Source organism: Kogia breviceps, chromosome 4, assembly GCF_026419965.1.
Source record: "Kogia breviceps isolate mKogBre1 chromosome 4, mKogBre1 haplotype 1, whole genome shotgun sequence".
Taxonomy (NCBI): domain Eukaryota; kingdom Metazoa; phylum Chordata; class Mammalia; order Artiodactyla; family Physeteridae; genus Kogia; species Kogia breviceps.
Window position 1 is genome coordinate 107,212,790 of NC_081313.1, and position 14,724 is coordinate 107,227,513.

A 14,724-nucleotide genomic window follows, 5' to 3' on the forward strand; every position below is an offset into this window, starting at 1 on the left:
CTATATTCATGAGATATATCAGCCTGTATTTTCCCTTTTTGTACTGGCTTTGTCTGGTTTTGGCATGAGGGTATGCCAGCCTCACAAAAGTAGTTGCAAAGTGTGGTCTTCTATTTTCTGGAATAGATTATGTAGAATTGGTGTTACTTTAAAAACAAATGTTCAGTAGAATTAACCATTGAAACCATCTGGAACTAGAGATTTCTTTTCTGAAAGTTTTTAAACTACAAATTTAATTTGTTTAATACCTTAAAAAAGCTTTTAGTTGAAGCCATATGATGTTTGGTAAGGCTATAGGTAGGGACTTGTAGCAAAGTGAAGTAAATATTATAGGAAACTAGAGGAAAAGGAATCCTTTTCATATAGTGGCATTAAATTTAGCAACACTGTTTTCTGCAGTAGAAAAATGGGCCTAATGAACTGGTTCAGCAACCTAAGATTTCCAAAAAAATTTTGAAGGTGCCACCTGGTTTATTCCTTCTTATAGAAAATGTGAAAGGAGAGAGATAAATTGAAGAAAAACTGCTAATAAAAACCAGCCAGAACTTGATGGCTCTGAAAAATTTCAGCCTCTTTTTCTGGAAAATAATGCTAAATAATTAAGAGCAAATAATTATTTTAATAATTAAAATAATTAAGGTCAAATTGCATCAGATCAAAGATGAGACTCAGGGCACTTTCAGGAAAGCATGGTCTAATGATAAAGCCAAAGGTGTGGCTGTAAAATCCTTTGTTAAGAACTCATAAAGATCATAAAGATCACATGTGGCCACTCAGAGTGAAGGCCCTCTAAAGTGTTTAAATGTGTTTCTCCCAGATCCTTCCAGTCGAACAATAGGGCTCCTAAGAAGCCTAAGAACACTGTCTCTAACAGTTTCATCAGAAACTCAAAGTAGGGAAGGGTTTATCTTAAGAAGGTTTGAGGGTGTGGCTGTGTCTAATGAAGTGGTGAACCCCATAAAGATTCACAGGTGACTCACAAAGTTTGAGAAATAGAATTACATATGCAGAGACATTTCTGGTCAGAAGGGGGCAGAGGTTATATAAAATGATATGAAGTTGTTGGAGCCATAAATTCTACTGTCAGGAAGTCCACTAAGAAAACTACTCAGCTGCAAATTCATACTACCTTTCATGAAAATGGAAGGATGACTCAGAGGGTAGATACAAGTTCCCAGAGGGCAGAGACCAGAGCTATGAAGAATTATTCTCAGACCTTGAGACCTAATCAAGGACCTTTACGTTTTCCCAGTTGGATTTCAGAATTGCTGTGGACGAGTGACTCCATTGTGCCTCCTCCTTTCCTCCCTTTTGAGCAGAAATGTCTATAGCAATTATCCTCTGTTTGTTCTACCACAATATGTTGGGTGTATGAGAGGCAGATGAATTGTTCCTTTAGTTTCACAGCTGTATATAGAGAGAAAGACTAAATTTGAGGAGCTCTACTTAATGAACTACACTGAGGACATTCACATTCACATTAACATGATTTAGATGGTAAGATTCTGGACTTTGAGCTAATGCTTTAATAAGATGAGCCTTTTGATAGCCTTGGGAAAGAATGAGCGTATTTTACACATGAAGGAAGTGCAAATACGTTTTTTTGCCAGAGGGTATAAGCGCCCTCTGATGGTTTTAAAAGCATGTCCATAAATTCTTTGCTACTTCTCCCTTTAAGTGTGAGCTGGACTTAATGATTTGCTTCTAACGAAGAGAATATGGTGGAAGTAATGGTAGGTCATCTTCAATATTAGGTTATAAAAGACCATAGCTTCCAGTTTGGGTGCAATCTCTCTCTTGCATCACTTGTTCTGAGGCAACACATGAAATGAGAGGCCCTGTGGAGAGGTCGATGTGACAAAGTTTCCTGTCAACAGTTATGTGACTTTGAAAATAGAACCTCTACCTTCATTAAGTCTTCAGAAACTTTAGTCTTGGTCAAGAGTTTGAGTGAAATCTTGTGAGAAACCTTGAGCAGAAATATCCAGATTCCTGATCCTCAGAGACCATGTGACATAGGAAATGTTTGTTGTTTTAAACTGCTAAGTTGGTTACACAGCAATAGATAACCTCTACACTCTCTACACAGCTCCCTCCTCTCTGGTATTGTATCCTGTAAATTCCAGTCATCTGCTCTGTCTTCTCTTCTTAACTCAGCTAGTCTTCAGGGCTCTGTTTGGATTTCTCCTCCCTGTGCTGAAGCTTGTAGACTGACTGCCTCCAGGTAGTAAGCTGGGGAAATTGTAATGATCACCTATTTGCTTCCCTTCTCTCATAGTCACAGTCCTAGGCTCCCATTGTCCAATATCTGAAAACCATTGTTTTTTAAATTTTGTCTCTTTTCCTAATTGCTTAAGATGAGAGTTAAATCTGGCTTCTGTTACTCTATCATGGCCAGAACTAGCTTAAGATTTAGATGTGAGTGCTACTGGGAGTTGATATCCTCATGCAACTCAGTGAAAGTGTTCTTTGTATGTTCTTAAGATTTTAATGTTTTTTGGAGAGGGAAGGACTTGAGATTAGCTTTACGTTGTGAGAGGCTTAAGGCCAATGAGTGAAGAGAATGAGGAAGGGCTGAAGGCCTCAAAGCAAACTTTCTACACAGAGAAGCATGGGTTATAAAATGCAACATGTGAGCACCTGGGTATAAGAACAGTTGGTTCCACTTACTCTGATGCTTTGTCACTTACCTCCACCCCATAAAAGCAGTGCTTGGTTGATGCTAGCTACCATCTGGTGACACATGTAGTGACCTGTCTTAACCAACATGTTTTTCCCAGCTGCTCTTTTCTTCCTCTAAGGTTGGTAATGCACACACATGTCACAGTCTTGCCTTTTCTCCTCTATTTCACCACTTACATTTTACTTAATTCCAAATCAGGCTAGTTCTTTTTTATACATACGTACATACTCAAACCCAATTTAACTGATGCTCTTATTTGCACCTCTAAGCCTCTTTTACATAAGCACAAAATCTTCACAGTCATTTCTCTCTTAGGCTTATTCTCTCTGTAAGCCAGATAAATCATGCTGATAGTAACTGCTCATCAACAGATCTAGACTTGTAATTCTGGGTCAAGGAATTGGAATAAAATACCATAGAGAAATCAGTATCTGTCATCTTCTAAAGCATCTTAGAGAATTTCCACATGCATTTGGTATATAAATCATTGTATTAGGGTGATGTAAAAAAGGTATATAAAAGAAATCATTCCTACCTTTTCAAAAAGTTGATAGTCTAGTAGAAGAAATATGTACACAAGTCATTACAACCCAAATGATTTATAAAAGCCTTTGAAAATATACAAATAAATTATAACAGTATTTCAAATAGGAGAAAGAGTAGAGATAGTTGGGAATTAGACAAACTTTTCTGTAACAATCAATAGTAACCTCTACTGTAAGGGATTGGAATGGGTTAATGGCTATATATAGCAGGGGAAAAGAGGGAAAGATGGGAACTTACATAGGCAACCTGTGCTTTTAAATATATTTAATCTAATCGTATGGCTCATCTAGTTTTAAGGAATCACAAATGTATTCCAATAAATACACACAATGTAATATGCATTCCTTCTACAGTTTTATATTTTTGTTGACATTCTTGTTAAAATTCCATGAGAAACATTTTATTTAACATTCAAATCCTTGTGGAGGTGTTTCATTGAAACTAACCTTTTAACAGGTTAAAGCACATTTTAACCTGTTAAAAATGTGCTTTATTTCTTAAAAATAAACTGCCTCTGATTTTTTCTCTAGTTTTAACTCTGTAGAGTTGAGTCCCATAAAAAGCAGGGTGCAGGCTCCTAAGTAACCCAGATACTTCTCGAGTGTCTGGAAACCCACACTCACCCTAGTTACTCCAGTTTTAGAGATTTTACAAGACAAGGTTTGGAGACAGACACACCTAGAGTATCTTTATGTTGTTTTTAATCTCTGGACAACTCAAAGGAAGTATTCTAGTACCCATCTTATTCAAACAATGGCTTTCCTTTGAAATAAGATCATCTGCCTCCCTCAAAGGCATACTAGTCACCTTTGACACTAGCAACAGAAGGGAAAACAACAAAGGATGTGGGGAACCAACCTCAGTGCTGGAATTTTTAAAAACTGATTTGCATTAACTCTTATTTCTAGGTGTCTGGCCTAGTTCAGAGGATGCAAATAGCAGGTTAGATCAATCACCCTTGAGTCTGATGTGAAAGGTTTGATGTGGCCAAGAAAGAGGTGCAGAGAGGGGCGTAGGTACTAGGAAGAGCTGCAAGAGAGAAAGCGAGAACATTTAAGGTTGAATTGCGCCCCTAACGGAAAAAAAAAAAGGCAAAATAATCTCACTTGGCCTGAGATCTTTAGAATACAGTATTTAATGCCGGTCTCTTTAATCTCATCCTCATTAGGAGTGTGTGTGTGCATGAGTTAGAAAGAGAGAGAGAGAAACTGAGAGCACTGATGAATGGGAAGCCGGAAAGATAAGGTGGGATAAGGGGCTCTGAAATGTCACGGTGTCTACTGTCCTGGGAACTTTTGAAGCACACTCCATGACGAATTACATTATCTCCAGGCTTAGAAAATTCCCAGAGACAAAGATGGGAAGAAAAATCAAAGGTCTTTGGTAAATGGGGCCGCTGCTTTGTGCTCAAGTCTGCATTAAGTTTGGCTTTTGTGTGATGTGTGGATGGAGGGAGAACTCCACTGAAGGAGGAACCCGAGTAAGGGGGTGAGCTGGGGAGGGGGACGGCCCTTCTACCTGCACACACCTCAGTAGGGAGGAGGGGGTGCCACGAAAGGATGCAAATCCGGCCTCCCAGAGTGGCCAATCAGGAGTCAGGTGAGGGAAATTGGTTCCCCACCCCACCCAACCGGGCTTGTGAGCACGTGTGCGGTGTTCTGGGACCTTTGTCCCGCAAAACCTCGCTTGGCGGGCACCCCTCGGTCCCCTTTTCTTGTCGGATCCGCTTGAAACTTCTCCACACCCCACCTCACGAATCGTGTCTATCCCTCATCCCCTTACAAATTCCCTCCCGCGCCGCTGCGGGTAGGAGCCTGGAGCCCTCCGGTCCCGAGGACGGTGCGGAGCTTGGCACGCCCGGCTGCTGGGACCGTGGCACCAGCCCCTGGCAGTTTCGCGCGGGTGCAGGCGGCGAGCCTCTGCTCGGACACCGCGGCGCTCCTGCCCGCGCGGGGCAGTCCTCCGCCTGTCCCGAAGCAGCGCTGCCTGTCCTGCGCCGGCCGGCTCTCGGCTGACTGTGGGGCTGTCCTGAGGGGCTCCGGAAACTCCTGCGACGTCCAGAACACAGAAAATAGACTCATCACCTAATTCGCCAGGGAGCCGGAGCGCTGCGGGGCCGCGGCGCTGCCTGCCCCCGCTCCTCCCCACCCACACCCCCACCCCTACCCGTGCTCCAGCAGCCTCTCGGAGTCACACAGCACGCCCCCCCGCCCCCGGCAGACAAAGGGCCTGGGCAAACTCGCCGCCCGGCCTCCTTGCGCTCCGGGAGGCGGCGGCGGCGACTGCGGCGCTGGCGGCGGCGGCGGCTGCGACCGCGGTGGATCGCGCAAGGAGGCGCGCGCGGGGCCGGGAGCACGGTATGGGGAAGAGCCGCGAGATGCGCCTGACTCACGTCTGCTGCCTCCTCTACCAGCTGGGGGTCCTGTCGAATGGGATCGTTTCAGGTAAGTTCTTCCGTGACTTTGGGCTTGCTTTCCACCTTCCCTAGAGGAGACAGGGCACGCACGGGTTGGCAGGGCTGGCGCAGCTGTGCGCCATTGAGCAGGGCTCCACGGGTAGCAATAAAAACCGGCGTGCGGTTGCGGGTGAGAGGGCACGCTCCTGACAGAAGCGCACTTCTCGCGGCCTTATTTCAACAACGTGAAATGCTTAGTTTTCCTCTCACGAGAGTAATAAGGTACGTACAAAGGTACGTTTACAGCACCTGGAGGAAAATTGGGACGTAAAGAAATTGATAGCTCTGCCTTGCTCTGGCAGATACTTAAGGAAATCATTTAATTGTGCTGGAGTCTTTGCACCGGTTTTCTTTTCTACAGCTAAGTGCTGTCACCAAACTTTGCAGCCCCACTCTTCCCCTCCCCCGATAATCATACTTTTATTTTGAAAGTGCTGGGGTCTGTAATCTGATCGCTAGGCTTCAGGGGTTGCGAGAGTTTCAGGGGCTAGACGGGTGGTCTCCAGAGCGTTACCCGTGAGCCCTGTGTGCGGAGTGTGTGTCCGGGGACGCTTGTGCTACTGGAATCGCGGCACCTTAAGCCCCGCACTTCTCTGTCTGCCCCGCCCGCAGGGCTGCAGTTCGCCCCCGACCGCGAGGAGTGGGAAGTCGTGTTTCCTGCACTCTGGCGCCGGGAGCTGGTGGACGCGGCCGGCGGCAGCGGGGGCAGCGCGGACCCAGGCTGGGTGCGCGGCGCCACGGGCGGCGGAGTTGCCCGGGCTCAGGCGGCCGGCAGCTCCCGCGAGGTGCGCTCCGTGGCCCCGGCGCCGCCCCAGGAGCCCGCGGAAGGCCGGTCAGAGCCCCGGCCCCGACCCCCGCCGCCGGGGGGCGAAGAGGACGAGGAGCTCGAATCGCAGGAGGTGCCGCGGGGATCCAGCGGGGCTGCCGCCCTGTCCCCTGGCGCCCCGGCCTCGTGGCAGCCGCTGCCGCTGCCCCCATCTCCGCCCCCGGCGCAGCAAGCAGAGTCGGACGGCGACGAGGTACTGCTGCGGATCCCGGCCTTCTCCCGGGACCTGTACCTGCTGCTCCGGAGAGACGGCCGCTTCCTGGCGCCGCGCTTCGCGGTGGAACAGCGGCCGAGTCCGGGCCCGGGCCCCACGCGGGCAGCAGCCGCCCCGCGCCCTCTGGCGCCACCCGACGCCTCCTGCTTCTACACGGGGGCTGTGCTGCGGCACCCCGGCTCGCTGGCCTCTTTCAGCACCTGCGGAGGTGGCCTGGTAAGCGCCTTTCCTTCCCCAGCTCTCCTCTTCCCCCTGCTACTCCTCCCTCTCCCCCGACCAGGCTGATTTGCCTGCACCTCATTCCCTTACGAAGTGCGCCCTGACCTTGGCCCTAGTCTGCACCCCCCAGGAGTCTCTACCGTGTACCTCCCATACAACATCTCCAGGGCAGTCAGTGAATCTGAAGGCTAATTGGATGGATTAATAGCCTTCTGCGAGACGGTCATAAATTTCTTCATAACACTAGGTAAAACTGTCTCCTTGCAACTCTTCCCACTGGTTTTATTTCTGCTTTTCAAAATAAGCCCACCACGTGGTGTCTTTTAGGAGACTGGAAGACAACCAGTCTGCTCACTGCTGAATCTCCTCCCTGTTTGCCCCTCACCCCCAGTTTCTCATCTATTACCTCATAGTTTTTTTCATGTCCCACTTCAAAGTTGTCAGAACAGTCCTCTAGGGAGTTACGTTCTGACAGCTGTCTGGAATTTAAACACATCCACGCTCACACAGGACACCTGTTCACTGTTCCTGTGAGAAACGAGTGGAGAAGGAGTTAACTCCAAGGCTGTGAGCGGTTGACTAATGGATGACATGAGAATCCAGTCAGTACTTGAAGGGTTATGGTTCTATTATTTAACATTTCTTTTCTAAGGTTTACATTTGATTTGGCAAAAGTTTCTTTTCTTTTCTCCACTCCATGGAGGAAAATAGCAGTGATGAGAGCCTGGCTAAGAGGCCTGTTGGAGCTAGAAAGTAAAAGCCATTTGCCCTGTCTGAATAATAGAGATCATCATTCTATTTCCCCCCTGTCTTTTGACCCAGGGTTTGGGATAATTGTTGCCTCCTGTAAGTTGACCTTTACTTTGTGGTAAAGTATACATAACATAAAATTTACAATTTTGACATGTCAGTGGTGTTAAGTACATTCACATTGTTGTGTAGCCATCATCACTGTGGACTTTACTGTTGGTTTAAGGCAAAACCCACAAAATATTGTAAACACGCACGTGATTTGTGGCTTCATTTTGATATTCCAAGTGAGCCATTGATGAAATCCACAAGGACTTGTCTGAAAGCAACATGCTCATTTGGAGAAAAATCCAATAGTAATGGACAGCAGAAAATATGAGCACAATCAAAGGCACCCAGAGCCATGAAATGGAAAAAGATGGTTAAAAATCCAAAGAAAATGAAACTGGAAATGTTAACCTATACCATTCTGAGATCCCATAGTCAAATGATGTAAAATGCCGCACAGGGCTGTATTTTACCACATGCTCATAATGATGAATATTCAAATATGGTCATTTTTAGCCATGAGTGAAAAAAAAATGACATGGAAAAATTACATGAAAAGCTTTTAAAAACGTGTTTTGTGGAACTGATATTTGAACACTTCACTGGGGGAAACATTTTGTGGGGATTTCATTGTCCACCGGTTTTTGGCCGGGGATTAAATAATTACATATAGAAAGTTCCTGGTGCGGTAGAAGCAATAGGGGATAAAGCATTTCACTGTGTTGAAATGTGGGCTTTTGGTCAGATTTTCCAAATGAGCTATGCCTTCTCTCCATACTTAAAGGAGCAAAGTTAGAATTTTTCATATCCTGAATAGGAGTTTGACATACCTCCCTGTTTATCACGTTGGACTTTTACTCACTTTCCTTATTAGCCGCATGTGTATCTGTTCTGAACTGGGAAGTCTTTGTTGTTGAAAACTGACATTGCTAGCAATACAGTATAGCAGTCAGACTTTGAGTAAAAAGTTAGGCAAATAGCCAGGAAGGGTGGGTTTGTTACTCCAGACTCTGTCATGCCAGCCCTTTCCCTTATGAGGGTGGATTAGGAAAGAGAAAGCATAATTTGTTATCTGAGCTCTGACATTGGCCTGTTCCCTGCTGATTGACAAGTCCCTTTCCTCTCTGGGATCCAGTTTTCATAAGTAAAATGAGAGAATCTGATGGCTTAATTAAAATTGGGTGATATAATGAAAATTTTGTAGGATGCTAAATATATTCTAGAGCTTGCATTAGGGGCTCACAGATTAAAAGAACATCATATACAAGTAGATACGACACAGGTGGTCATGAAACAGTTTCATAGCAGCATGTTAAATCAAATGTTATGCCTGAGGTTAAACCACGCTTGGGGAGTGGGGGAAGGCTTCCCAAGGCAGAGTTTCAGTGGATTTGAAGCATGGGGAGCCTTTCTCCAACCAGGAAAGGGCTGGAAGTGTTACAGATAGAAGGAAGAGACTGAGCGGAGATGAGAAAATGCAGAGCCTAACAAGGAAATTAAAAAAAAAGTTTCTTCTGATGAGGCCAGAAGGTGCAATAAGGGGAAGTGATCCTAAACTGGTGAGATCAGACCTCAAAAGCCTTGTCTGCGTGAGTACGGGCTTTTTCTGTTTAACTGTTGATTATCGAAGGATTGCATTCTTGTTTTTCTCTGTTTAAATTTTGTGATCCAGTAATTCTAATGTGAGGCATCATGATGTCTTTATATCAAGGTGCATTTTTTATAAATGCAACTCCTTTAGTTTGCAACAGTTTTTTCTTCTCAGTTAGTAAAAGCTTTCTGACTGTCAGTTGCACAGGAAAGAGTAGATTACAAAGTACACCTTCCCTTCCCCTCTCTCAGTAGCAAGTTTTACCCACTTGTGCCTGAACTCCTCAACACCTTTTGAATTATTACATATTTGAAAGGTTCTAAAAGTCTCTATCAAAGGAAATAGATAATCATTTATCAAGTATTGCAAAGCGGTGAACATTTGTTAAGACTGGCCAATTCATTCTCCAGATATCAATCTAACTTGTGCTGTGAAGGGAAAAGTGATTGAATGGAGATTTTGGTTACAGGTTCCGGTGCTGCCTCTTCAAAGTACTTAATCTTTCTGGATCTTATTTCCCTTATTTGTAAAATGCACAAATTGTATTTGTATATCTAGCAATTAATGTATGAAGTGTTCTTACTCTTTTCCCTTATTAGTCTCTAATACTGAAAAATAATTGAGATCTAATGAGCACATAAGTAATATTAAATAATTAAGCATTTATTGAACGACTCCTTTGAGCAAGGCATTTATTTTGTAGGTACAGAGAACACAGAAAGGAGATGAGAAAACCTTGGTATGTTTCAAGGAGTTCCCAACCTGGCTTGCCAGTCACAGATATAAATAGGGAAATAAAGTAAGTTGTGTTACATACAGATGTAGGAATGTCCCAAGTGCTATGATACTCTCTTGTTCATCTCTTCATTTCCAGAACATGGTAAGATATCTAGTTTTTAGTAGGCACCCAGTAAAAATCACTGAATAAAATGTTACACATATAGTACATTATTCTGTTTTAAATAGTAATCTCTAAAAATATTAAAGTACAAAAAGCAACAAATTAAATTCCACGAAAGAGTGAAACAATCATGTTTGCTCAAATTAACACTTTTTAAAAAAAAGCACACCTAAGCACTGGGCCAAGATAAACTAGATCAGTACATTCCTTGCCTGTGATTCTCTTTAGGTTGATGATTACTGGCTATCAGTAACATTTAGATTACTTTTCCAGGATGATAAAGAGTAACTACTAAGACTCACTTAAACTTAGAGTTTTATAAATTTAGAGTTTTATATAGTAGTTATACCGATTAGCTCTTGAGGAAAAATCTGCAGCCTTGTGTAAATCCGTTTTTTTTTTTTTCCAGTTTACTCCCTTATGTGAATCAAAGTATTTGGTACCATGGGAAGTTTTGAACACTTAAATATTTGGGGGCATCCCTTTTGGACAAGGAACTTTATCAAGTACCAGTATGGAAATAGGAGAGGAGGGTATGAGGACAGGGAAAAGGTAGTACATACCTAGGAGAACTGGAGTAGGAGTGGAATCAACATCCAAATGAAAAACGATTGCAGATTAACGTCACACATCCAGCTGCTTTTTTCAAGACAAATCTTAGGAATGACAGAATAGATATTCGAAATAAATCTAAAGCAGTATTCTGAAAGAATGTCATTAGTACATCAGAGAGTTTGAGTATCTTCTGAAAGACTGCAAACAGTTTGGATTGGATTAATGGAAAACATATAGACATTAGAGAATATGTGTGAATGGAGGCAGCTATGGCAGAGGTGCTACTGCACTTGCAGAGAAAGAGGGCGCCATGAGCACAAGGGGCCCTTGAATAACAGCACTATTGGTTTTGTCTGCTGTCCAGTTGTGCCAGGTAACAGAGGCCAAATGTGTGTCCCTAGGTAAGAGCGGAGAGAATAGTGGTAGAGCTTTCCCGGACATCTGCGTGACACCAGAGGATAGAGTCTCCACTCTCAAAAGTTGAGCCATTGGCTTCCTGCATGCATTAGATGGTCCCACTTGTCCCTCCAGATAACTAGAGGAGAGCTGGTCACAACAGATAGGTGAGTAGGAAACCAACAAAAAGAGATGAGCTGACACGTAAGAATATCACACTGTTAAGAAAACAAAACATATAAAAGAGAGTCATCAAATTGGTTGATTAAAACCATGAAGCAAAAATCTTACTAGATTAAATAGAATACTTTAACTGAAAAATAAGAGTAGCTATATATTCATGGAAAAAACCAGGACAGCTGCTGCCTATAAAAAATGATTAGATACAATGGAGCTCACATTATATGATTATTAGAATTAAAAACTCCATAGATGAACTGGTAAGTAAATTTGTGACCTAGAAGGCAAACCCAGAAATTGTCCCAGAATAGAACATAAAGGACAAATGGATGCAAAATACGAAAGAAAAGTTGTGAGCCATGAATCATAGATCTAGATGGTCCAAATCTCTCTAATGAGAGTTAATTTAAAAAAATAAGTTAAAGGAGAGAGTTTTTAAAATGCATGCAAATGAACCCTAAACATTTGATTCTAATATGCGTCACCAAAATATACATTCATTAGCCAAGCTTTGGATGTGAGGCCAGATACTATGCCTTTGAGTGTAGGTCAGATAACTGGTGCTCCAGGTGAGCCTTACTCACGATGCACCAAGACCAATTTGCAATATAGGTTTCTGTATTTGGAATACAATTTAAAAGACAAATGCAAGGCAATTTATGTGTAGAATCCTGGACTTTTAAAACTTTCAAATCTTGTACAGTTGTTTCATCCCAAATAAAATTACAGCACTTTTTTTTTTAACAACTTAATCTTTCTCAAGTTTTTCCAAAGTTTTCATAGAAACAAAGACATCTTTTGCACTCATATTTCACTTGCATTAATATTTAGGTTTGATTAAGTTATGTAATTACAAAATGTTGTGAACATATGTTCAAGCAAATATAGCTGATTCTTGGTGAACATACAGGCTGACTGGTGGAAGTAATTGTGTGCAACAAGACAAGAGAGGGGTCTAAGCTCAGTGAGCACTGGGCATACTGCATGCCTCAGTGATCATGTTTTCTGGATGGTGTTGAGATTGTTATTAAATTCAGTGACTTGAGATGAATTGGTTGATGGAACCAGTGTTGGTTAGGTAGAGGTTAAAGAGATTTTTTTTTGTATCAGAATCAAATTTGCCCCATAAGTAAAGGAAGACACACACCTTCAGACTGAAAGACCAACCACTAAACAGAGAGTAGCATAAGGAAAGAGAGACCCAAACCTAGACTCATTGTGGCAGATTATTAGAAAATCAAAGATAAAGAGAAAATCCTACGTGTTTAATAAAGGAAAGATAAAATGAGTGTCTACAATAAAATGGGTGTCAGATTGATATTAGAGATTGAATCAGTAATACCAGATGCTAGGGGGTCATGAGTTGATAGCCTCAGATTTCTGATGAAATATGATTTTGAATCCTAGATTCAGCCAAATTACCATTCAGACCTAAAGGCAGAATAAAATAATTTTCAAAATTACAAGGACTCAGACTTTACCACACAGAACCTCCAAAAAGTTATGCAATGAAAATCTTCCTCCAGCAGCCTTTCCCCAGTTATTGCTCAGTGTCCCTTCCTAGAGGTGGCCAGGGTTATTAGTTTCTAGGTGTGAGCTAGAGGTAATTGACACATAAACAAATAAAATGCATTAAGAGCTTTTAAAAGCCACATTATTTACACACACAGACACACACACACACTGATGTGTGAGATTATCACATATGAGTACATAAAAAGAATCCCCTTTCTGTTTTGGTACTTCCATTTTATCTGATTGTAAAAATGTGGCATAATTTCCTTAATCAGTTTGGTGTGGATGTACGTTTAATAGATTCCAGCATTTTCCTGTTATGAACAGTGCTAAATGAATAAGACTCTGTAGATATGTCATTTTGCCTATGTCATGCCCTTGTCAACGGGCCAAATGTATTGGTAATTTGGGGGCAATATTGCCTGATTGTACCCCATGGAGGTATGCCACTTTACACTCTCAGGTCAGCAGAGAAACAGAGTACGTCTTTCAGTTATGCTGTCACCAATATAGGTATTATTAAAAATTTTGATCTTTGTAAAATCTAATGGGCAAGAAATGTTATCTCAAAGTAGTTTTAATTTACATTTTTTGATATTAATGGTGAGACTGGCCATCTTTTCATATTTTTATTCTCATTTCCTTTCCTGTAAACTTTCTTTTCATTTCTTCTCATTTTTCTGTTAGGTGTTTGGTCTTTTTCATTTCTAATTCCAGTGCTCTCTTTCTATGAGAATATTATTTATTTATTTTTTGGCTGCATTGGGTGTTTGTTGCTGTGCGCAGGCTTTCTCTAGTTGCGGTGAGCAGGCTTCTCATTGAGGTGGCTTCTCTTGTTGCGGAGCACGGGCTCTAGGCGCACGGGCTTCAGTAGTTGTGGCTCAAGAGCTCTAGAGTGCAGGCTCAGTAGTTGTGGTACACAGGCTTAGTTGATTCACGGCATGTGGGATCTTCTCGGACCAGGGCTTGAACCCGTGTCCCCTGCATTGGCATGCAGATTCTTAACCACTATGCCACCAAGGAAGTCCCTTTCTATGAGTATTTTAAAAAGATAAATGTTAATAACAAAATAATACAAGCTGAGTATAGAGAGTTTAGAAAATACATAAAATAAGTCATCTGTAATCTTAACATCCATAGATAAGCACTGTTAACATTCTTGTGGATATGCTGTAAAGGAAATCTAAATATCAAATAAACATTCACAATTTTTTCAAATGTATTAGGAAACTAGGGAAAATTTTTTCTCAATCATCACTTTTGGTTCATAGATTGGCACAGATTGTGCAGATTAATAATATCTGGTGGGCACGCTTGGGGAACACTTAACCTTATACATTGTAGGGGAGTAAATTGAGTAGAGCCTCTTGGGTGATATGTATTTAAATTTTAAACATGCTTTTCAGCAATTCGGCTTGTAGGTATCAATATTAGAGGAATATTCACATAAGAGCAAAATATTTATATATAAGCCTATTCATCGCAGCATTGTTTTCAAGAGCAGAGCACTCTAAAAATTCATCAGTAGTGGGCTAGTTACATCTATATACTGTGCCGAATACCCAGAGAACAAAAGGGTAAATAGTTCTTGCTTCGAGGTCCTTACAGTTTTTAAGGAAACTTCTCTTTGCCTCAACTTGTCCTACCTGTCTTTTTCACGGATCGATTTAGTTACGTGTTCAGTGTTTCCTTATCAACTTTAAGTGCACATCTCCTTAAACCATCCATGGTTTTCCTGTTTAAAAGTTAGAATGGCATGGATGACTATGTTCTCGCTGACAGTGACACATGGAAGAAGTTTCTGTACTTAGAGTGGCCAATATGCAGATACTCCAGTCTTTTTTT

The 14,724-nt window shown here is 42.3% G+C and overlaps 1 protein-coding gene across 1 annotated transcript in view; it reads left to right on the plus strand.

The window, feature by feature from the left end:
* The first annotated feature begins 5,588 nt into the window (after window positions 1-5,588).
* ADAMTS19 (ADAM metallopeptidase with thrombospondin type 1 motif 19) overlaps window positions 5,589-14,724 on the plus strand; it is a 274,741-nt gene continuing 265,605 nt past the window's right edge. Inside the window, exons 1-2 of the mRNA XM_059061851.2 lie at window positions 5,589-5,673; window positions 6,297-6,940. Of these exons, the coding sequence (XP_058917834.1) occupies window positions 5,589-5,673; window positions 6,297-6,940 (729 nt within the window). The remainder of the gene's footprint in view (window positions 5,674-6,296; window positions 6,941-14,724) is intronic.